At 40.9% G+C, this 24,809-nt stretch overlaps 1 protein-coding gene across 10 annotated transcripts in view; it reads left to right on the top strand.

The window, feature by feature from the left end:
- The window catches only part of LOC126915819 (fat-like cadherin-related tumor suppressor homolog), a 509,971-nt gene that overhangs the window by 149,472 nt on the left and 335,690 nt on the right, over nucleotides 1-24,809 (top strand). For all 10 annotated transcript variants that reach the window (XM_050720852.1, XM_050720847.1, XM_050720849.1 and 7 more), the window contains 2 exons: nucleotides 8,346-9,265; nucleotides 10,204-12,917. In XM_050720852.1, the coding sequence (XP_050576809.1) occupies nucleotides 8,466-9,265; nucleotides 10,204-12,917 (3,514 nt within the window). In that variant the 5' untranslated portion in view covers nucleotides 8,346-8,465. The remainder of the gene's footprint in view (nucleotides 1-8,345; nucleotides 9,266-10,203; nucleotides 12,918-24,809) is intronic.

Below are 24,809 nucleotides of genomic sequence, written 5' to 3'. Positions count from 1 at the left end.
CAATCCAATTGAGATTACTTCGTAATTACATCACGTCATATATCAAGACACTGCATCATCAAGATGTTACTATCTCTATGACTTCATTATTCTCGCTCACCTCATTTTTGCACCTTCCATCTTTTATCATTATCGCGATACGGATTGCCACCTGGAGGCTATACCGTTTCGAACTAATAAATCAATCATCCTTTCCACCCGTCCGTCCAGATCGTCGACAAATTCATCCTCCGGCTCCTATCCCCGTTATATAGTTCGCTTTATGAATGAAACATTATCGTCCGTAAACGATAGCAGCTCGATTCGACGCGGGCCAAAATGCCGCGCCCTATCGACCACGGCCTCGACACCTGCCAACTGCACGGAGTCGATAGTAAGACACGTTAATCGAGCCGAGTATCTGCAAAGGTCGAACGTGGAAGTCGATTCCATGGCGTGGGAACGAGCCAGAACTGGATCGTTCGTGAGAGACGTTACGTTGTCATCTTTGAGAGCTTTGGTTGCTGATCTAGTAGTGGTACTAGGACGAATGGTCGCGTTTCCAACGTTTCGGACATGTTGCTTTCCAGAACGGCTCAAGAAAGTTTGTAGTATAGACGATTATTTGAGCTACGAGTTATATAGCTTGGCACAGAATTACCAGTGAGTAGACTGTAGATTTTCATGCATTTAAAATTAATGCACTCTTTGTAACAGCTTATATAGATGAAATAAATTTCTGGTTAAGAGGTCTAGCTCTTCATGTTCATAAAAATATGACATTGCACGAATGTCCGCAGTTTCTTTATAAAAGTGCAACTTTTTATTTTCTTTATGTTGTTACACTGTTGTGAAAACCACGAATCGTCCCTTTTATTTTTCCAGTAGTTTTGAACTGTACGTACTGTATGTACTCGTTCATTTGTTTTTCATATAGCCAACCGTGCAATCCTTTAATTCTTCCCGATCATATTATCTGTTTCTAATTTCAATCCATTCTCTGTTAAATGTGAACGAGTTGCATAAATTCCGAACGACGTAAATCATTGCGATCGAGCAATAATATACATAGAATCTGACCAAACACCGTGGGAAGTTACATAAATAGAGTTTCTTCTACGTCTCCCCAGGAAGCAGACACATGCTTATACCAGGGCTCACTCTTGAAAAGACGCGATAGTCGAAAGTATAGCGATCCCAGTCGTGGTCTGGTGATAGCGAGAATTTGATAAAATGCAGCCATGGCAACTAGCGGAGAAAAACCATAAAGAGCACTCACGCGTGGCGGAAATCCGTGCACATGGAAGTTAGTCAAACACCAGTTCAGACAGATGGTAAAATAATGGCTTTTCCGGCTGGGTGGGCGACCGGGACTGCCGCGAGGTCAAAATAAAAGCAGCCTCGGTGCCGCTTTGATAGAAACCGCCAGCCGCGTTAGGATTATCAAATACTGAGAACGCGTGCGCGAGTTCACAAGTTCCTTGGCCAACGGGAAAAATAAGCGCGAGCCTCTGAACGATCTCTCGCGGGTGTTCTTGCGACTCGAGGGCCTAAGGCTGGCTGCTTTTTTACTCGTCTCTCCTATTTGCCAATAGCAAAATGGAAGAAAAAATACTTGATACACGGAGAGTCCTTTCGGGACTCGAACGCGTGATCCTTTTGTAACAATTGTTGTTTTAACAAAAATGACAGCGAAAGCGTTGGCAGGTGCGATTCTTTTTCAATTTCAATTATGATTTCAATGATTTCAAGTTTAAACTTATGCCAGGAATTGTCTTGACTGCGCATAATTTTCTTGATTTTGTGCATATTTTTAACGAGATTTATTGTTTCGTCATACCTGATTATCAGGTGATATTCAATTATTTGTTCTTATTTGTTAGCCGATGAATTCTTTATTTTTTATTGGAACGAGATAATGTATCGTCAATCGCATTCTATATATAATTTACAAAAATTAATCTGTTTGTTTCATTTAAAATTCTGTACATGTCGGAGAATATTAAATTACAAAGAAATAATGATTTTAATCTATTAGAAAGATTTTATGTTGAAAGTTGTTGGAGTTAGAATTTGAAAGTACAGCTGAAAGGCGAGATAAATGTTGGGATTCTTCGTTTCTTACGCTATTAAAATTCAACAGGCATTCCATAATATTCCTTATCGATTCAAACAAATGCTAGCTTTCAAGGCAGCGGAGAATGATCAACGAAGACGACATGGGAAAAATAAACAAGGAATTAAGACATTGGTTACAGAACGTATCGAAACAAGCTTCTACTGCTTCAATATCGTGCTTCTAGTATCATTGAAAACGTTGTCGTACTAATCTGACAGCGTCATCGTTCGCATCGACAACTAGATATACAAGCGTCCACCTGTTAATCGGATTTATTTCGAGTCATACGCGTGGCTCTCGCGAAATACCGACAGAACGGTTAGTTTCCTCTTTTATTTTTACACCGTACCGTGCACGTTGCAGAGGAATGGTCGGTCGCCGATGGACGACGTTTGTCGAAGCTCAAAGAAATTAATTCCACGCTCTATCTGATTCCTCCACCGGTCGTTCCGTTAACGAATGTGGTCGCTCGTATCGTACAGCCAAAATACCGACCGTGGTCTGGTCTACCATTGTTTTCATTCGTCCTCTGTCGATTCTTTGATCGCGATTGAAAATTACCTGAAACTTTGCCACTTTTTCTCTTTGGCCTTCGTCTTAACACAAATTTACGTTATTTCTAGTTCAAACGTTTTATTTAAATTTAATTTATTAATTTATTCATTTCTCCAGATATGTTGAAATATTTAGAGTTCTCGTGTTCCTTATTTTTTAATGCAGCGTTTTACAAAATAATAACTAGATAGTTTTGCTTGACCAAAGAAAACATAGACGGTGTAAAGAAGATGTTAAAAACTCCGATCTTCTTAGATTCTAATATAGTAGATAGAACATTTTATCTAATGTCTGTTATAAGTATATTTCTTGATACAGAAAGTTCTTTTCCAAGAATTATCTAATTCTTAAATCGTACAGCGTCGTCAACGTTGCAAAATCATATCATCCGCACTGTATCTAATATTTCCATCAGCAGAATCACACGATCGCTCGTGTTGCATCATTAGAAATATAAACTTGCTGAATGGCAGAACATCACCGCCGTCATATCGCAACGACATGGCATATCTCGTCGGCGCTAAGCTCGGTTTGAAACATAAATTCACTTCCCGGCAGACTTAGCTTGCCGTTGATGTATCGGGATCAGTCGCGCGTCTCCGTTTCTTTTCAGCGACGTGATGCGAAAATTTATTTTGCCAGCTGACATCCCGCGGGACCAGTCTCGTTTTCGTCGCCTTGGTAAAAGCATTGTCTCATCGGAACTCTTATCGTGCCTCCTCGCCTCGTTCACGAGGCCACCTTACGAATTGGAACACGCCAGTACGAAGAAAACGTTCCTCCTGATAAATGGTTCAAGGTAAATCACTGGAGGGTGGATGAACTCCTCTGGCGTTCGGTAGAGTGAAGGCCGTTTAAAATGGCGTTAAAGTGTTTCGTCGGAACCCAAGGTACGAGGTATTTCATTTAATACCTGTTTTCAAACGTGCCATATTACGTGTGCGATGCATTTCTTGGGAAAGATGCTGCTGCAGTTCTTGGGAGATGTTCGGTTAAAGTATATTAGACTTCTTTTTAGTATGCGAACCAAGTTGTTCCTATTTTCTTCTTGAATTTTTATTTTCTGCAATATTGTACGATTGTGTCTTGTATTCGTATTTTCCTCTCTCCTTCCGTTTAGCATTTTCCGTCTCGTATGAGATTAATTTTTGCAAATTGGCTTCTGGGTTTAGACATGGAAAAATTAGTAACTTTACAAATAAAACAATATGTTCCATCGAATAATAAATGTAAATTAAAGAACACAAATTCTATATAAAAAAACTACAAAATGTTTTGACTATCCTCGTTTGTTGTTTAGATCGACTGAATGTAAAACGAAATTTGCCTATCTATCAAATTCTTATTGAAATACTAAATACAATACTAGGTATAGCGATTTTTTTTAAATTATAAATTTCTAGGATTTATTTCTTACAGTAAAAATGCACATACCATTATTCAGAGCTATGAAACGAGAGAAGGAAAATGTTTTGACATTCCCATGTTCAATAGTTTCACCGTAACGCTCGTCTCGGCAATATACAAGAGTCAAGCAAAGCTCATAATAAATCCCATAGGTGTTTTGCAACTATCTGTGTATACCACGCCCTCCGTCATCGGATCCTGCAGCAACTTAACACGTCGCTCGCTGAACATTTCGTATCGCTAGCACGTACGATGCCGCTTTGACGAATCGAAATGAACGATGCGAAATGTTGGTTCTCGGTACAGGCCATTCTCATAAGCAGGTGTGGAAAACGGGCGAGCAAGGTTGTCTCGGAAGGTTGGTTCAAGGTTGGTTGGTCGTCTTGCCGAGAACGAAACGTGAATGGCTGAGCGGCGCCAACCTGGCGCGCTCGCTATTCTCCGCTCTCGCCTTGTAACGTGGAAATCTCGAGAATGCCTAAAAATATACACCGTCGTTTTGGTGATTTTTATCTGAAACAACTCGAATCATGGTCTGTTTGTGCCAATGGACAGGTTCGTTTCCTCTTTGGAAAGTGCGAGGAGTAAAGCGAATATGTCTCTGCGGGAGTTTAGCGAGCTCGTTTATGGAATCTAAAGTCACCTACCCACTGGTCGAACAAGCAATTCGCGACCGTTTCTTGTAATGTGGATAGATACGACTACAGCTACGAACACGCAAACGTTTAAAGTTGTCTAAACTTATCTCACGTGTAATTCAATCGTTTTCAAGTAACTAAGTGTTTGCGACTGGTATTACAATTTTTTAAATTTCAGTTCATTTGAATTACCTGTCCGTATATTTCTGCGAATAATTTCCCTGTTCGTTGTTTAACATGTAAACATATGCGTTTACCTAGCGTACTTGGCTGCATAAATATGTATAAAATGGTACATTTCGGCGAATAGTTTATCTGATGCCGAATACTTTCTTCGTATTTTGCAATTATCAAAGTACGAAACTGGTACTATTTTTATTCCCACGTATACCACAATAATAATACTAATAATAATAATAATAATAAGACGTACGCTGTAGGATTCAGCTTTATCCACGTGTCATTAAAATTTATTTTCTCTCGCCGCGAAGATCGACGACAAAATACACACACACACACACACACACACATATATGTTCGTATTTTTAATATAGAAAATGCACCCAAGAAGTCAGATATTAAAGAATCTTTTTTTCTCTTTAAATTGCTAGATGCTTTCCGAGAATAAGTGACAAAATTAATTATACACTATGAATGTTAATTTATTAAACTAATTTTGTTCGTCGTTACATGCAAATTTGACCAGATGTTGGCGAATGATTTTAAACATTCTAGACAGTCAGCAGTTACGCTGTTTATGAGTAGCGGCGCGCACCGTAACACGATGCTGTTTATTGTAGTAACTGTACTGATAATCTCGTCGATTTTACACCGTGTAAGAAACCTGGCGAGCGGCGTGGAAACGCACCGCGATAATTAGCCGGTTTGTCTCGAACGTTTTTCCTCGACAAGGCTAAACGCACCGTTAGCAGGTCCGACTTTTATGTTCTGTGGAGGAAAACGTTGGTTAGAGCCTGTCCGGAGATTTAGCAAAGAAACAAGATGAAAGGGGGAAAAAAGATTCCAGTGTACGGCGTCTTACCAGCGTCTTTCAGTTGTCTAGGCGCGCGCTTTGAAGTTGAAAACTGCTCTTGGTTATGCTACGATCGCGTATTAACCGGTTGCTCTTTGCGGTTATGCGGAAATAAAGGCTTGTGTTAATTTGAAGAACAGAGAAAAGCTTTGGAGAGTGGAAGATACGCCGAGTTTCTGACGAGAGTCTCTTTCGAGACACAATATAGAAGCAAGTTAGATGCAAATGTAAAAAAATTATTATCGCTGTTTGTAGAAGTAGTGACGAAGAGTTATCATTCATTTATAAGGGAATTATTGAAGTTCGAAAATTGTAAATTTCAATGTTCTAGAAAGTTCGAACATTTAAATATTTGAAATTTTAAACATTCGAAAATTCGAAAGTTAAAATGATTGACAACTGGAGAATTCGAGAGCTTAAAAATTTAAAAGGCAAAATGTCATACTTGGAAACGTTCCGCAATAGTCGGAGAGAAGCCTGTGCTTCATCATCGTTTCCAAAAAATTCGTACACCAATCGATACGAATGAAGTAAATAGTCGGCAACACGAGAGCCTACTTCATTTGTTTATATTCGAAACAGAACACATTTCACTGCTTTTTCACCAATCGATGTATCGATATCGTATTTCCGGAGCTTCGCCGTAGCCGAATATATCGATCAGTCGGATCGCGTCGCTGCTGGATACGTTGCGTGCCAGGGAGGAACTACAGATTGAAGAGTGCGAGCGCCGATCGAGAGCTTGGTCGTGGAACGTTCGAAGATAGGCAAAATCGTGGCGCCTGTTATCGGATCCGACGTTTTGCATTGTTATCAAACTCGACTACTGAAACTGTCACGGTCGAAATATTCGCCGGCCCGGTTAGAATTCGAGTGAAAATGTTTGTGCAATGGTATGACACTTCACTGAAATTTGCCGACTCTGTAAGAGCGTAATTGTGATGTACAAGTCCGATCAATTAATCTCGAAATGGAAAGTCGTAGATTGGATGGGAAAAAAGGAAAATTTAGTCACAAAAGTTTAGATCTTTATTTGTATTGCTTTTATAGATATGGAAATGAGAACTGAAAAGTTTCCTAATTTAAATCCAACCACATTATGTGTCTCGTTTGTGCATTATTGTTGTCAATTATTAAAATGAGGGAAGCTGCTAATCAAATATGAATTGAATGACATTCAATTTAAGAGAAGAATAAAGTGGGACAAGAAACAATGAAATTATTATACTTCGTTGTCTAGAACGACCAATTATGAATTAACAGGAACAGAGATATCTTTAGTGTTTCTATTCTATTTCAAGTGATTCTACTGCAACTCAGTAAAACTTTAAAGACATTCAAAGATAGATATGAAAGTTTTGTTATTAAAATATACGTGTGGTTCTACCAATTCAATTATTCCTTTATAACCCAGAAAAACAATTAAACGCATTAAACGACGTTAAAAGATATTTATAATCTTAAAAAGCCGCGTATGTATCTTGTCCGCATAAAAGCAAACGTACGAATTCTATAAAAGTGAAAAGCAAATAGAAAAAAGGAAATAATACGCGAATTAAGTTGACGATAGATCGTTTGTGCGTAATTGAACGCGGTGGCATCGGTTGTGCATCAGATTTACTTTTCATCGCGCTTAATAGCCGCGGATATCGCTCGAAATTGAGCGTTATTTTCCACGCTTTTAACAATCCTCGTTTCTGGATACGCGTTTCCAATTGATGTCAATTATCGTTCGACTATTGAATTCTGGCTCCGGTTACGCATGTTTCCAAAAAATTATCGCATGGCAAAATCAAAGCTCGATAAATTCATTAAGCGAAACGACAAATCGATAGTCGTGACAAGTCTGCCACGAACGCATTATATCGTGCTCTCACCGAGCATTAATCGAACTCACGTATCGAACTCGTATTAATCCTAGAACTAAATTTACAATTAGAATTTCCAATGAATCGTTTACGTTGTCTGCCATCGTTTGCATTCCCGTGAAACAACTTGTCTGCTGCACCCTCGGGCGGATCGATTCTGTCACATTTGTAGGGAAGCCAATCGTACCACGTATTTAGTTAACAGAACCTCTTATACCTTGTCAGATTGTTGGTTAAATCGCGATCTTTACTTTTTGTGTCCGGTGAAACCTCGAAAGGATTCAGTTTATCTTCATAGAGATTGCTTCGAAAAATATTTTGAAATTTATTATTATTGCTCCTTTAATCTAATCTATGGTACAATTAAAGTGGAAGATAATAGTCATTAATTTGTCATGAGATACCTGTACTTACACGTAAAAGTTCCATTTGGCTACATTACAAGATTCGTTGTTCCGCAACGCGTGCATCGATCGAGCCGCTCGAACCCCATCACAAACGATATAAACTCTTACCCTTCGCTGTCAATAGCCCTTTCCTTAACCCCTTCGGGTAAACCATCTACTCATCATGCTCGATCGAGCGGAAGCCAATAGCTGTCGTCAAGGATAACCCGGATTTAGCGCAGCGACTGCCACTTCATCCGAGCTTTTCTCTCGAATCGATTCTCTGGTTTGGTTCGGCTAAAGACGAACGACGTAAAGGACGTCCCCGATTTTAACCACCGTATTATTTTCTGTTCACAGGTTCGGCCAGTTCAACAAGGACGGAAAGCTCAGACCACGGAGCCACGGTTCCCTCGTCCAGCCAGGGAAACGACGGATTTCACTGGCAAAAACCGCTGACGATGAGCTAGCGACACGACGATGAGGAGGATGAAGCAGCGCGTGCTGCTCGCCTGGCCATGGTTGTGGCTGTGGCTGTTCGCGGCCACAGCGGGTTCCCCGTCTTCCGACCCTTTCGCGTCGACCACGTTTTCATCGTCAGCCAGTAGCAGCAGCAGCATCAGTAGCTCGAACGCCAGATCGTTCTCTCCGACGATACCGACATCCACGTCCGCGTCGTTCACCGAAGACTTTCCCTTCCCTCCAGGTCACAAGTTCCGTTTCACTCTGCCGTTGTACAATGTGTCGATTCCGGAGAACTCGATCGGCAAGACGTACGTGGTGCCCGAGGAAAGAATGGGCATCAAACTCGCGTCGCCCGACTCCAATCTCGACATTCGTTTCCGCATAATGAGCGGCGACCGCGATAAGTTCTTCAAGGCCGAAGAACGCACCGTCGGTGATTTTTGTTTCCTGTTGATTCGGACTCGAACCGGTAACGTTGACGTGTTGAACCGCGAACGAAAAGACCGTTACGTGCTCGAGGTGCGCGCCACCTTGAATAAAGGCGACGGTAAAAACCGGGTGACTATCATGGAGGCGGATACCACGGTCGTAGTGACCATCTTGGACACGAATGACCTAAACCCGCTGTTCTATCCGACCGAGTACGAGGCAACTATCACAGAGGACACGCCTCTGCATCGCAGCATACTCAGGGTAATAGCCGAGGACGCCGATCTCGGCAGGAACGGCGAGATTTATTATAGCTTCGCCGAGGAGACCGATCAGTTCGCCGTTCACCCGGTCAGTGGGGTAATAACGCTCACCAGGCCGCTCAGGTAGGTCCGCGTAATAGAATTCTCGTGTTTCGTTTGATGAGCTTGAGGATCGTCGGTCCACGCCTCGAGATACTCGTTTGCCTGATCGTTTACGATGCCTTGCGATGCTTTAGGCGGATCTTGTCATGTACTTGGATGGGTTCTTATTTTTCCTTCTTTTTCTTTTGATACAATGTTATGCCGAATGCGTAAGGAGAATGTGAACATACTAACGAACAAATCATTTTTCTAATTTTTCCACGATCTTGATTGATACTCGAACTTCTTGCTTACGACGGAATATTATTTTCTAATGGTGAATATTGAATCATGAAGTATACAGGAAATGCTTCTGAAATAAGCGATCGCAGTTTGGAAGCGTGTCAGCTTTGAAGTTGAAAAATTGACTTTTATATAGAACCTTGCAACAGATTTATTTCAGAATCAATGGTACACGGCATCTGTATAAATTCGTTTCTACGATAATACTCCATTTATCTGACCTCTAATTGGCGGAAAATTCTTCTCATTGCCTAATTTACTGAATTTCTGAATTCAAGCTATGTAAATCCAAATGGTTTCTATTATGTAAGATTTTGCAATTCTACTCATATTACGAATCAAAGTATATTTGAATTCAGTTATTCCAATGTAAACCCTGGTTATTTGAACGAAAAGCTACGGGCAAAGGAAATTAACGAACTGCTATTACGGAAACTTCAAACCATTCAGTTATTTGAACTATTTTATCTTCAAATGTAATGAAATAAATGGAGTTGGATCATAATTGCTCAATTATCTATAGATTGGTCATACTAAACCATAAAACGTAACCAAATAGAATTACCGCTATCCTAAAAACTTCTATTAATCGAACAGTCAAAGAATTCAAATCAAATCTCCAACAAACTGATGCTCAACTCTTCGAAAGTAATTTATTATTACGTATTTTCACCCAGATACTCGGAGCGAGCACTTCATGAGTTGGTGGTGTTAGCAAAGGACCGTGGAGCCCTTTACCGCAGCGGAGGGACCAGAAGAGCCAGCACAGCCAAGGTGACCATTAGAGTTCGTCAAGTCAATTTACACTCACCCGAAATCTACGTGCACCACCTGCCAGATATCGTAGAACAATCGAACGCCGACATCTACGCGATCGTTCGGGTGGTCGACAACGACGAAGGTATTCACGGTCAGATCGCGAGTCTGGACATCGTGGGCGGTGATCCAGCCGGTCACTTTAGAGTACGGCCAGCCGGTGGACCACATTCGGGCGAATACAATATCGAGGTGCTACATCTGCTGGATCGGGAGACAGCAGTTCAGGGTTACAATTTGACACTCCGTGCAACAGATCGGGGCGTTCCGCAACGTTACAGCTACAAATTTGTGCCCGTCCATCTGGCCGATCTGAACGACAACGCGCCAGTGTTCAGTCGAGAAATCTACGAGGTGAAGGTGCCGGAGACTGCTCCCATCAACACTCCGGTGATCAGACTGAAGGTGACGGATGCTGACGAGGGGAAGAACGCGTTGGTATTCCTGGAGATCGTGGGCGGTAACGAAGGTGGAGAATTCTACGTGAACGCGGAGACGGGAATGCTATACACCGCGGTGAACTTGGACGCGGAGAAGAAGGCGTTTTATACGTTGACAGTGTCCGCGGTGGATCAAGGGAACGCTGGAACGAGGAAACAGTCGTCCGCCAAGGTTAAGATCAATGTGGTCGACACGAACGACAACGATCCGACGTTCGAGCAGTCAGAGATGGAGGTGTGGATCGACGAGAACGAGCCAGCCGGCACATCGGTCGTGAAGATCACCGCGAAGGATCGTGACTCTGGCGAGAACGCCTACATCTCGTACAGCATCGACAATATCCAGAAGGTGCCGTTCGAGATCGACCATTTCTCCGGCATCGTGAAGACCAAGCAGGTGCTTGACTACGAGACCATGAAGAGGGAGTACTTGTTGCATGTGCGGGTCAGCGACTGGGGCTTGCCATACCGGCGACAAGCAGAGATGCAGCTGCACGTGAAGGTGCGTGACGTGAACGATAACAGACCGCAGTTCGAGCGAATCGACTGTACCGGCCACGTGCCTCGATACGTGCCCATCGGCTCCGAAATCATCACCGTCTCGGCCATCGACTTCGACGCCGGCAACATCATCAGTTATCGCATTGTCTCTGGCAACGAGGACGGTTGCTTCGCCCTGGACTCGGCCAGCGGTGTACTATCCGTGGCTTGCGACTTGTCCGACGTCAAGGTTACCGAGCGAATGGTCAACGTCACGGCCACGGATGGATCACACTTCGCGGACGTAAATCCCGTACACATGCACCTGGTAAATGCAAAACGGAACCTAGGCTCGCAGGGAAGAATTCTAACGGATCAGAGCGGCGCCTTCGAGTGTCGTGACACGGGGGTCGCTCGAAGATTAACGGAAGCCATCGCTGCCGCAGAGAGAAACAACATGCCTTCCAAAGACGACGAATATGCTTTGACACCAAGTAGATACGGCGAGAACATTCACGCGCCCGAGTTCGTCGATTTCCCTAGCGAAATAAAAGCCAACGAATCGGTAAAGATAGGAACGACTCTCGTCAAGATACGTGCCAGAGACAGAGACTTGGACTACAATGGGAAATTAGTGTTTTGCATATCCAGCGGTGATCGCGACTCGGTATTCGGTATCGATCCCGACACCGGCGATTTGAACGTCATAGGCTACCTGGACAGGGAACGCGAGAGCGAGTATTTTCTGAACATCAGCGTGTACGATCTGGGCAAGCCACAGAAGTCTGCGTCGAAGATGCTCCCAGTCACAATTCTCGACGTGAATGACAACGCTCCGAAATTCGAGAAGTCCCTGGCAAGCTTCAGGATTTCAGAGACTGCACTGAATGGAACGAACGTGTGGCGGGCGAACGCGACTGACGCGGATCTCGGGGAGAACGCGCGCGTCACTTATTCCCTGGTGACCGAGACGAACGATTTCCGTGTAGACCCGGTGACGGGCGTGCTGACCGTTTTCGGCAGATTGGACAGGGAACGACAGGAGATCTACGAGCTAAGAATACGAGCGCAGGATAACGGTGGCAAAGGGACCGACTCGCCTCCATTGTACTCGGACGCTTTGGTCAGGGTGACGGTCGACGACGTGAACGACAATGCACCCAGTTTCGCGTTGTCCACGTACACGGTGAAAATTCGAGAAGACGTACCGATATGGACGGTCGTGGCGGTCGTGGACGCGACCGATCCCGACGAGGCATCCGGTGGCGATATCGAGTACTTCCTGTCTGACGCCATGGAGAGCGAAGGCTACTTCAAAGTCGATAAAATGTCCGGCACTATTAGGACCACCCAAAGCTTAGACTTCGAGGAGCGCCAAGTGCATACGTTGACGATTGTGGCGAAGGACAGAGGTGAACCATCCTTATCCTCCGAGACAATGGTTATCATAGAAGTAGTCGACGTAAACGAGAATCTACACGCGCCGGTGTTCGATGATTTCGTCGTGTCCGCGAGTGTATTTGAAAATCAACCAATCGGGACTTTAGTGACCACTGTGCGCGCTAAGGACGCGGATCCGCTAGGAGGAGACTCCAGGATTGGATACACCATTAGGGGCGGCGACGGCATTGGGATCTTCTCCATCGACAACGAAGGTAAATACTTTGATTCATTTATTAATTTACGTAGGATAGGTTTATAAGTTCGATCGTTTTGATTAATTTTGTCATTTTCGGAAATGTAGAAAATATGAAATACGTAATATGAAGAAGGTCAGGTATTTTTAGAGCGAAGAATTTTTAAGGACTTCGAGATAAGTTCTTTTAAAGTGATACGGTATTTATTTTATCTCGAGGTTAATGAATATTTGCATAATTTCAATGGGCTGTTAAAATCAATATCCATACACAATAACCGTAATTCTGGCATTAATTCATTGAAATAAATTTGATCAAGATAACACGTGTAGCTTTCTCTGCATTCGTTAAACTTCCTGACCTCTCGTTGTTCCGCATTATTTCCACAACGATTTTCCCGACATGAAAAGGAAAGTTGCAAATCCACTGCTCTGACACGCGACCTGTTAAAAGTGCTAAACGCGAAAATTAAGCAGGAGGAGGAATATTAACGGCCGGTAGCGTGGTACGACAATATTTAACTTTTTCATCCGATTAACTCCAATCCCGCGCGATAACGCAAATATATTGGCATGGAAAAGTTGCTGCTGGACAAGAACCGACAGCTTTCAGCAACCGGGTTCTTCGTATACCCATAAATTAATCGTACTCGATTTAAACTCGATATTCATCAGCTCTCTGTAAAGTAGTTTCTATAGAACAATTTCACATTCCGCTCCCCTATATTGCGTACATGGTGTTCCAATTTCATTCACCATACGTTTCTTGAATTATAGAATATTCTATAAGCATAGGATATTCTGACATATTTCGTTCCTCCGAAATTGAAAGACACTATTTGAGAAATGCAATGAGACAAGTGGATTTCATTTTGTGTATTTGTACAGTATTCGTCTATTATCGGTTTTTAATGTTTTAATTCCAAATTTCTTATATATCTGCTAGTCATTGTAACAAAGGTTTCTCAGCTACCGTTTATTTCGCTAAAACAAATGCCTATTCTTTTACGAGATGTTCGTTAATGGAAAATTTGAATTTTAAACGAGGGACAGAAAATCAATCGGCGTGGCGACGTAAACGTTTATTTAAATTTTCACTCGCCTTTTGACGAGCACCCGCCGCATTAAACCATCCGGCTGTCGAACCTGTCGTTTGCATATTAACCTTTTTTTTTTTCGCCAGTAACTTTTCCCCCAGGCGTTTCCGTCGCACCAACGGCCAATTTAAATTCATTTCTTCCCGACTTTGAAATTTCACGCGCGAAATTCTTCTCATGTACCGTTGGAAATGGTCGATAGTTCTCCGTTCGAACGCTCCATGAAAATGTTACTCAAGTTCTCGCATGCTTTTAGGCGACAACTTTTGTGTAATGCGTTCAATTCGGTTAGTTCCCAAGTTTCTCGGTTCGGAATTTGACAGTTTCACGATTGTACGAAGTTCGTGAATGCGTCTTAGGGAAAAGAAACTTGTAACAACGTTTCTTTGTGTTCCTTCACTCCTACGGGTGTAATGTTGCAGATTATCTTTTTCCTTTTAATATAAGATTTCTGATATACGACAGTATCTATCGAGCAATCAAATTTGAGTTTAATTTTTTAAAACTATGCTTACAATTTCTTTGCTCTCCCGTTAACAAGGCTAACCCACTTAGAACCATGCAATAAAATAGTATAAATAAAAGTTGCGTAAATGTAGCTTCCTCTTATAGTCTTAAATCCTTAAGTTCTAAGAGTAATTTGAAAACAAATACAGAAAATTACGAAATTTTTTAAATCACCAAATTGAACTGAAACTTAATAGTATCCCCTATTTCTATTACTCACTACATTCTATTACTCGCGAGAAAAAAACTAATTCGACTAATTCGCAACAGGTCAATGAGAAGGTTGGATCCCGTATCCAGCGAGAAATCGAGTCGAACGAATCGTGTTTTCGCCTCAGAGGGTTCGTGTTTTCGTAGATGGGAATTCCGTTCGATGCCCGGAAGTAGATTCGAGAGCAACAATAGTTTACTTTAAAGTCGGGCTGTGGAGTTTGTCGCAACCGTGTTCCAATTTATTCTTAGAAACGGACGGGCCGTACGCCGTACGTCCGCGGGACATGTCTCTTTTCCGCTTTGTTTAGTTCGCCTATTTTGTTCCTTTCCTGCTTGCTCTGTGCCGCTGTTGATCGATCCAAAGAAACGAAAGAAAGCAGGAAGAAAACGAACAAAGAAACGAAGGGGAAGAAGAAGAAAGAACAGAGAAAAACGAGTGAGTGAGAGAGAGAGAGAGAGAGAGAGGGGGGAGAAAAAATACACGCCCGTTGTGCAGCGCTTTTACATCGGACAGGCGAAAGCCGATGTTCCGTGGCACCAGTCCAAAACGAAGTTACAGCGTCGCGGCCCATTAAATACCGACGCAGTGGGTTTAATTGAATTATGGGACTCGCAACGGGTCCCTTTTTTCCCGGGCCAAGCCTGGTTGCGCATTAAATTCCTACCGCGGTCTCCTTTCACCGCGAAAACCGACTCGAGAAATAGCACGTCATCCTGTTTAATAGTTGATCCCTCTCGATTGGACCGCGTTCTTCGGCCACTTAACTCTGCAACAAGCTTCTCGCGGTCCTTTTTCAGACCGATTGCGACTAATTTTATGAAAGGGCGAAATGGAATTAAAGTAACGTGTGCGTTCCTTGTCTTTTAGTATTGTTAAAAGAGCATCTTTGTTTATGAAACTGTTTTATGAGTTAACATATTTGATAAACAGCTTTTAAATAAAGGAGAACAAGGGCTTGTGTATCCAGCTTAAGCTTTTAAATTCTGTATTTTCACTCGCATTTTGGTCTACGGTTGTGTAAATCTAGTAAACATTAAATAGGAGCTGTAGTTTATTTGCTCTCGTTGAGTGTACAGACGACGATATAAACGTGACTGAAATTCGAGAGACATTTAAGAAAGAAGAGTTTGCTTATGCTTTGCTTAAACATTACGTATTTAGTTTTCTTATTCTCCTTTACTCTTTAACATTGGCAATTTCAGTTCCAAGTTAGAAAGAGAAAACAGAACGGAGTCCTTTTTGTTTCGTATTCATAAATAGAAGCTTATATTTATAAAATACAAACAGAGGTACAGCTTTAGTCTCATTATAAAAAGCCTAAAACGATTCTATACTTCAAGGACGATTACACCGGAGTGCTTGAAAAACCTTCTTGGACGGAATCTGTCCTTCGCGTTGTTTCCTTCAAGACAGTCGCTAGACGTCTAATCCGAGATTGCTCGTCGGATCTTCTTATTTTTCATTTGCAGTTTAAACGCGCCATTTTCTGGAACGAGCCCCAGGAAAGGTTGGGACCAGTCCGGATTACTTGAAGCGCAGCCGGCTGAAAATATCTGCTAAAATCTCGTCGTGTCAACTCATCCCTTCCACCCTTCTTCCTATCTTTCTGTCAGGAAAAGAGCCTAATTGATATAAACGCGATGCGAACGATACGCAGCGCTGATCACTATCGCTAGCAAGCCCGCTTACTTTTTTCTCCCCTTCTTTTCTCCTTTTTTTCTTTAGTCGCGATCTATTTGCTAATGACTAGTCGGCGGTTAGATTCGCGGAGAACGACTGTCGGCCGGTGCACAGCTATAAATCGAGTCGTGACGTTTCGATTCCAGTTGTACATTTCGCGCGATAAAATACACCGGTAGGAGGTTGAAAAAAATACAGTGGCCATCGTCCACGTTTTAGTCACGATCGACGAGTTTCCATCGTTCACCGGAACAGAATGCGGTCGTGCGCGCAGCGCTCTCTCGCTCTGCACCCCGTGGCCTCGGTGCTCTCTTTGCGAATAAGCTTATACACGGCGAGCTCGTTCGAATGTTCCGTGACGATTTTACGTCAATATCGTTATCGTCCGGGATTGATATGCCACGAGAATATCTGCGTGATATTGAAACGGCAGGAAGAACACGTAGAGAAATTTTTTGGAAATATTTTGTCTTCAATTCTTGCGAAGGAATTTGTACGAGAACGGGATCAAAATATAAATGTTATCGGAGTAAAGTTAATCTCGTGGAAAAATTGAACACAAATCGAATTGTCACAATAAAATTTGCGAAGTAGTTCAACTTTACCTTCAAGGTTTTAAAGTACCTACTCCTATAAAATTTCAAATCCATCTTTTCACTTCTAAAATAGCACAATTTTTATACCATAAATCTTTTCGAAAAGCCAATAAAATCGGCGAAAGTCGTCAAGCCAAATTTAATGTAGCAGAATCAGAAAAATAGTTGGTGACTTTAAAACGCTTCTTTATGAAATTTTAATTTACGCTGTCTCCTTTAAAATTGTACGATTTTATACCGCCCAACTCTTCAAGTACCGCTAATTTTAACAAGAGGTATCAAATCGAATGAGTTCACCCCGTATACCTGACCAGCTAACCCGCCTACTTACGTAGTTCTCTGTTGCGCGAGACTATCAAATGGCGGGAGTCGGTGCGCGGTCGAATGTGTGCCGCGCGGGGGTTGTATCGATCCCCCGTCGAGCAAAAATAATACATTGTCAGTGGTATGCATATTCAACCGGTGTAAATATTCATAAGTTGTGCTGGTGTATTGCCTTCGTGTTTGAAACACGACCGATCGTAACGTCGTTCGCGGTATTGGTGCAGTTCCTCGACTGACAAATCTCGCGATTGTAGCTCGCGTTCTTGTGGGCCGCAATGGAGGATATTCGTTGTAGCAAGATCGTTAGAATCGTTCGCGAGTTTAACGAGAATCGTTCGCCGAGCAATCGTGGCGTTCTTTTCACCGGAGAGTGATTGCCTCCTGTCGTGTTTGATTACGAATCTATCACATGTTTCCCAATGTGTACGCAAGTTTGTTTTCTAGTCTCTAGCGATGAAATTCACGTGGGTTTGGCTGTTAATCAAGTTATGATACCGTTTGTATTACTTTTTAATTGTAGCCTTTCGAAACTGAATTAGAACGTGACATTTACGTTGTATGATTTATTAACGAGGGAATTTATAAAGATAGAGAGTGAGAGTTGATGTAAGAGTAAAGTGGGTAAATAAGGCACAGTAATAAGAAGATGAGTTTACTATTGCACTCGTACCTATACAATTTTAATACTTTATTGCCTTCTGTCGTATATTAGTTCAACATATTACGATTTGAAGAGAAAATTTGCATAAAGCATCTTCATAAAAAATGTTCTGTTATCTACATGATTATTATAGTTTACAGTCTTTTATTCACATCCATTCACATACATTACTACTCATCCTAAAGTGAACTTTGGTCATAAACCTACGAACGTACCTCTTCTATTTCCAACCACGTTAACAAACAAATAACAAGTAAGAAGATAAAAGACAACGATTATAAACAATCATACAATCTTCCAATATAACAATATCAATCATCAAATTTCCGAAATCATTCAAAAGCTTATACCCAGCAGGTATCTTCACGTGCATGGTTAAATCAAACCTAAATCAGGTTTGTCACGAGCGGCCGTTGATTTCACAGATACGGAAGATTACATCGGCGAAATTGGAGCGGCGCGTAGATCCCGTACACCCGTATGAACACGGTCGTTAGTCGGCTGCGGATTCACTCGTCCGTTAGACGGTTCGTTGCGAACGAACGACGTCGCCGGACGATAGACTAAATTTGCCATGACGCGGTTTACCCGGTCGCCACCGCGAGGAAAATGCAGTTAAACTCCGATCACCATAGAAAACTGGCGCATCTAGTTTGCGCGGGATGGAGCGGAGAGGCGCGCGTTTTCCAGTAAACGAGCTAACGCATTATTCCGCACGCCGCTGTCCACTTTGTCGCCCGCGGCTCTGGCGGCGTTAGTCCATTAATAAAGCGTCCTATACACATGCACCTGTGCATACGCGCCCATATTACTCTCGTTGTTCGGACTACATCAACTATATGCGACTCAAAGCTCGATCTTGGAATATCGTGACTGTGTCTCTCTCTCTCTTTCTCTCTTTCTCTCTCTCTCTCTTTCTCTCGACTTTCTGAGGAACGTAACTTGAAAAATTCGAACGAGTGAATTGTTTTATTATTATTATTTATTCAATAATTTTATAATAATATTTTATTATTTCGGTCGTTTAATGTGTGGTAATAAATATAGATTATGGGTGTTTACGCTTTTTAGAGAATATAAATATACACGCAAAAGATTTAATCATTGAAACAATTCTCTCGTTTGATTTCATTTCTGTTATTGGATTTATAAAAATATGAATTTGCATGAACATGGTTTAATAATAATACTGTGAATGTTTATACAGAACTGTGCTGAATGCGCATATGATATGCAAAAATGTGCGAAATGTCTAAAGATTAGGTTTCAGTTTTCTAGTTACGTATGCAAGGATATAAATTTGCATAAACATCCGCAATAATAGTCAATGTAGTGGAATAACATTACGCGTCTCTGTGACATACATCCATCTTTTAAACGAAGAAAGAATTTTCACACGTGTCCTTCGAGTGATGTCTACAGAATAAGTAGATTAGGCAAATGCGTTTCAGACTCGCAGACGTGGAATAATACGTTACACAGTCTACTGATCAGACAAGATTGATATCAAAGATATACCATACAAGCGAATATGGAAGTATATAATACATTATGAAGATTTGTAGACTCAAATTATGATCGAAGACTGTGGACTTATATCGTGATTGAACACTTGGTGACTTATATTATGATCGAAACATGTGCGGTGGAATACGATGTTGCTCAATCTACTGATTTTATATTCTAGGATATAGAAATACACTTTACATCTATGTCTTATATTTTATAGTATTCTTTTTAATTAATGATGTTCAACTAACTCTGTCTAACCATATTTTCTGTTTATCATACATTTTCACACAAAAAAGTGTAACAATACACGTATATTATATTTTCGTAAAATTTCAATTATCGCGAACTCTCTATATTTGACTCCGAAACGCTTTCAGGTCTGCCTTTTACGAGCACGGTGTCTCGCAAAGCAAAGGGAAACGTTGTCGCGCGGTCAGACCGCGTAATTTCAAGTAGATGAATCGGTATCCGGAAACGGTTGACCTCACCACCTTTTCCCCAGTTGGGTAGCTGGGACGTGTTCTCTTTTTCTCAAGCTGTGGCGAGTTACTGTCTCAGAGGCAAAAGGTCCGCCACGATTCGCAGCACTCACCACGATAAGACCGGTGATCCATTACGACGGGCATTCGAAGAATTTCGCGGACAACCGACGTCGGAATGTAACCCTCAGTTCCCCTTTTACGAGAAAGAGCTCAATACGAAATATTCTCGTTGCAAATTAATGAGAACTACACGTCGCGCGTGTTTCTTCCTTCCATTGAGATTCGAATAAATTAATTAAATCATTCGAGCAGGTCGCTGAAGATCGCGGATTGAAGTTTCGCGAGTAGAACAATTTATAGATTTCCTACAAGTTTAAAAAATATTCAATATATTTTCTTTTCATTCCTTGTCAAATTAATCTCGTTCCGCTTATTCCTATTGCTTCGCTCTCTGATTGTTTGCTCTGATCTCTCCATTTCCAGTCTTTAATCAAGACTATTAAAAACCTCAACGAAATCATCTTTCTTTATTTTCGCTTACACTGTAGGTTTTCTTTTCTAATTTTCGTAAACTCTAAATCAAGTTAACTTACTAAATTTAATTCTGATAAAGTAGCCTCGCCATCGTTGCAAAGAAACGGATCAAGGACTAGCTCGATAAATACTAAGCTACTCGTCGGATAAACGAATTAAACGATTCATCTGATCGAACATCTCATTAGTAACGCCGGCGTTATAAAGTAATTATCGGTGGCGATACGTCGACGGGACGATGTCGATGGAACGAGAGAGTTCCGGTGACGTGAACGCGCGAGGAATTGGACAGGGAAGGAGACCTCTCTCATCCCCATCGACGCGGCAAAAATCCAATTTAGCCGACGAGTGGTGCACAAGGCTGGGTATATTCGTAGCAGCTCGTGAATTATACCGAGCATAACGATCGTGCGCGCACCCGCCCTAAATTACCTCTATCGACAAATGCGATGTTTTTATTCCCCTCGAAAGTCGTTTCGTTCGACTACGTTCCGCGCGCACCGCCGTTCCACGCCCGCGTTTTGCAATATTGGACGATCTATCGATCCCACTCGAAGGAAACGAAAGGCCACACGCAATCGATGATATTTTATTTACGTTCTTCTTTCCTATTAATTCGAAGCTTTTACGATTTAAAATGGTGATCAACAGCGGAATTAAAGAAAATAGTACAACCTCCTGAAAAGGATGGTTCTGGAACTTTGCAATTTTTAATCGACGGAGAGTTCAAACGTATTATTTTAATGATTACCTGAATTGGAGGAATTAGATTAGATGTTTACGTTCCAAGTATTTTTGGAGTTATAAAGTTTTTGAATTTGAAAGATTAAGTGCACCGTAGATTTCTCCCTTTTATCTACATTGCACAAGTTATTAGATTATTGGAAATGAACTTCCAATAAAATGATCTGGAAAGATTCCACCAAGAGAGGTAGAATTGAATTATGTAAGATGTTAATACTATTTGTGAATTGACTTTTTTTATTAGAGTACCTTCGATATCGATCGACATGCTTGACCTGAATTTATTTTACGTAACTCTGCCACTTTGCAATGGTAAATTCCACCTTTCGCCACATATTCTATTAACGCAACTAAATACGCTATAAATACTCATTCATAAGTAGATATTCGTTATCTGATGTTTATGCATTCATAGGATATTTAAAGATCTAAGAAATGTATGTAATGTGTAAATACTATTCAAAAATGTATAAAATACCAGAAGTAAAACGTTTATTTTGATATGCGACGAGTGCAGCAAATTTCTACTTAGATTCCGTTTCTTTAATCGCTTTTGTAAAAATACGAAATTGCATAAAGATTAACGTTCTAATAATTAATGTCGTTATCTACTAAATCATTCATTTATCGAATCAAACATTAAGTAATTCCAAGAGCCCAGACATTCCATTTATATCGTAATGAAGACATTCCATTTTCTCAGAGCAGAGAAATCACGGAAGCCAGATCGAGCGTCATCGATGGTGGTCAAACGATTCTAAGCTGTCGTTGGTTCTTGTCGTTCCTCGAACGAGCAACCCGGCATTCGGCGCATTGTGTCGTCGGAATTTCTAGCATTGTTAGCGGTGTTTTGCTGTTTTTTTCCAGCCCTCTGCCAGGTGGGAAGAACAGTCGAGGCGACATCGTGGTCGGGACAGTTCCCTTCGCCTGCTTGCGCGCCTCTTTTCTTCACGGGCAACGTGCACTTACTTACGCGTCTGTCTCTCGCGACGAACACGCTGCGTAAGCCGTACAAAGGCTCGAGAAACGCGGGTACCGTTTTTGTCGTTTGAACAAGACGCGCTGGTGAACATCGTTACGATCCCAAGAAGAAATCCGCGATTGGAAAAGCACGGTTTTGTACGGAGCTACTTTGTTTTAGAGTTTAGAATAAAAAGCAGCTTTTTTAAGGTAGGTGTGCCGGTATTTAATTGAAATATATATATATATAAAGTATAGGATTTTAAAATTACTTTCATACGAAAGATTAAAAATATGGATTATCTTGGTTTTTCCGCGTCTTTGATTTCTTCTGTCATTGGAAATCTATGGAAGTTCCTCATTTTAGTGGACGAACGTGATAGGTAGATAAAAATTCTGATCTTTGATGTGTTAACTCTTCACAAACTAAACATAGGTCTTAATTCAATAAAAAAGTAGATGAATATTTTCTTGGAAAATACATTTCTAAACTGTGTTAGTATTTTCGTGAATTTTTAATAATTTTAGTAAAGGACATAGAACTTTAATATACTTTCTTAGAATACGAAATTAAATTTTTTATTCAGTTACTAGAAATTCCTACGATATTAAATCCATTCTTATTTTATCATAACAAAAAATGTCGAGCAAGCCACATACGTTTGAAAAATTCAAGGCATTCCATTATATGATCGTACTATAGCTCTACCTTGCAGGATGGACCAAGCAGCATCGTGACGAGAGGAAACAGAATGAATGTAGAATGAAATTTTGTTTGTACATTCATTTCGCGTGAGCTCCGACGGGCGGTACACGATAGAAATGTTACTTTTTAATTTCCCTTTGAAACATTAATGATCGTTTAATGGATATCCTTTTGACACACAACAAACTTCCCGAAAAGTGCTATTGCAGGCAAATTAATGAAGCTAAAGAACATTCTTTTAGCGCGAAACTAGACAAGATTCACTCGGCTGATGTATGTCCGGCCACGAAGCTCTACTTAAATATTGTGCTAGAATTAACAGAGCCGTGTCGAGCTGCAACGAAGCGAAGAAAACGAACGAGCACAACTGGAATAACGTATACTTACGCTCGACGATATGTTCGCGCGTCGAAAGACTGACTACGGTTTATAACTGTCTTGGTATTTCTTTAATACGCTGTCATTATTATCACGTGGTCGAAAGATGGACGGTTTAATGCTCGTGGTGCTCCTCGCGTGTGAATTTAATCTTCCGTTTGTTAATTTTAACGAGCTAATTATTGTCTCTGTTTCTGATGCAATGATATGTATCATTACTTGAAATTATGGGGAGAAATGTAATAAAATTTGGATTAATTACTCTTTTGTGCGTCAACTTCATTTTATTTAGGATATTTCTTCAATTTTCTTCTTTCATATAGCGATAAGAATATTGAATTACACGCAGAACTTTTTTAAGACAACTATCTCACGTTTAAATATTTCAGATTTAATTTATATTGCTTTGGAGAAGAATACTTAACATTTTGTCAGTAGCTTCGTCGAAGGTCTATGGATTTGTTCTGATATTTTTGGTTTTCAATTGCAGGGGATGAGAGATGATCTCGTAAGAGGAAGCCGAATATTAGTGATTAATTGAGAATTAGCTATTTGGTTTGAGTGAAATACCACGGAAACGATAGAATACCATTTTAAAATAAAATTACTTACATCCAAAACCATGAAGTAGAATTTAATTAGACTCGTGAACGGTTCAATTAATTGCCGAGAGGAGTAATTAATATTGAATTCGCTTCCACGAAATTATTTCTATATATAAATCCGATCTTCTTTAACGCGCGAAGGAACGTATTCTCTGCATTAATTCCAGATTACAAAATGATTTAATATATCGAACTTAATCTTCTACAGTAGTATAGAATTTATAACCCGTTCAAAGCATCTCTAACACGCGGTTCGCGAGTAATGTTTCATCTTCGGGAGTGAAAGTATACCACAAAACTGATCATATTAAATATTCAACGTGGTTCGGCAAAGTAAATCAACGTCGGATCCACATAATACAAACGCCCTTTTCCCGATGAACCCTCAATCGACAAACAATAAAATCAAACTCCCATTAACCTAATATCCCTTCAAGTAATAAATATGCAAATACGAACTTTTGCCACGTAGTAGAATCCGAATGTAGAAGAAAATTCCTCACGCGCGAAATATGATTTAAACGCCACATTAAATTCCGCACGATGTTCCGCCGCGTTCTCGATATTATTTATGTTCGATGAATCGAGATTTCGTGTATCGGATACTGACGATACTAGAACAATATCTTGTCACTATCAGATGGCTTTTTTCTTTACGATTTTATAATTTTTGCGTCAAATAAGATAATCAGATAATGTATAATTTGTAAGATGTATAATTTGTTTCATTTATTTCATTATTAAACCTCTTAATTTTGAAGCAAGCATATTTATTAATACCCGTAACTTGTAACTTATAGTTTATAAAATTTCGTTAATATTAATTGTGCGAGGTAGCTAGGCAAGCTTCAAAATAATTGAAATCACGTAATTACGTTTGTCTCTTTCTAGGTGTTTCTAGTATTTTGTAA

The sequence above is a fragment of the Bombus affinis genome, chromosome 4 (genome assembly GCF_024516045.1).
Source record: "Bombus affinis isolate iyBomAffi1 chromosome 4, iyBomAffi1.2, whole genome shotgun sequence".
NCBI classification, from domain to species: domain Eukaryota; kingdom Metazoa; phylum Arthropoda; class Insecta; order Hymenoptera; family Apidae; genus Bombus; species Bombus affinis.
Note: the sequence above shows the minus strand (reverse complement) of the source record. Positions and strands in the feature narration are given on the sequence as shown.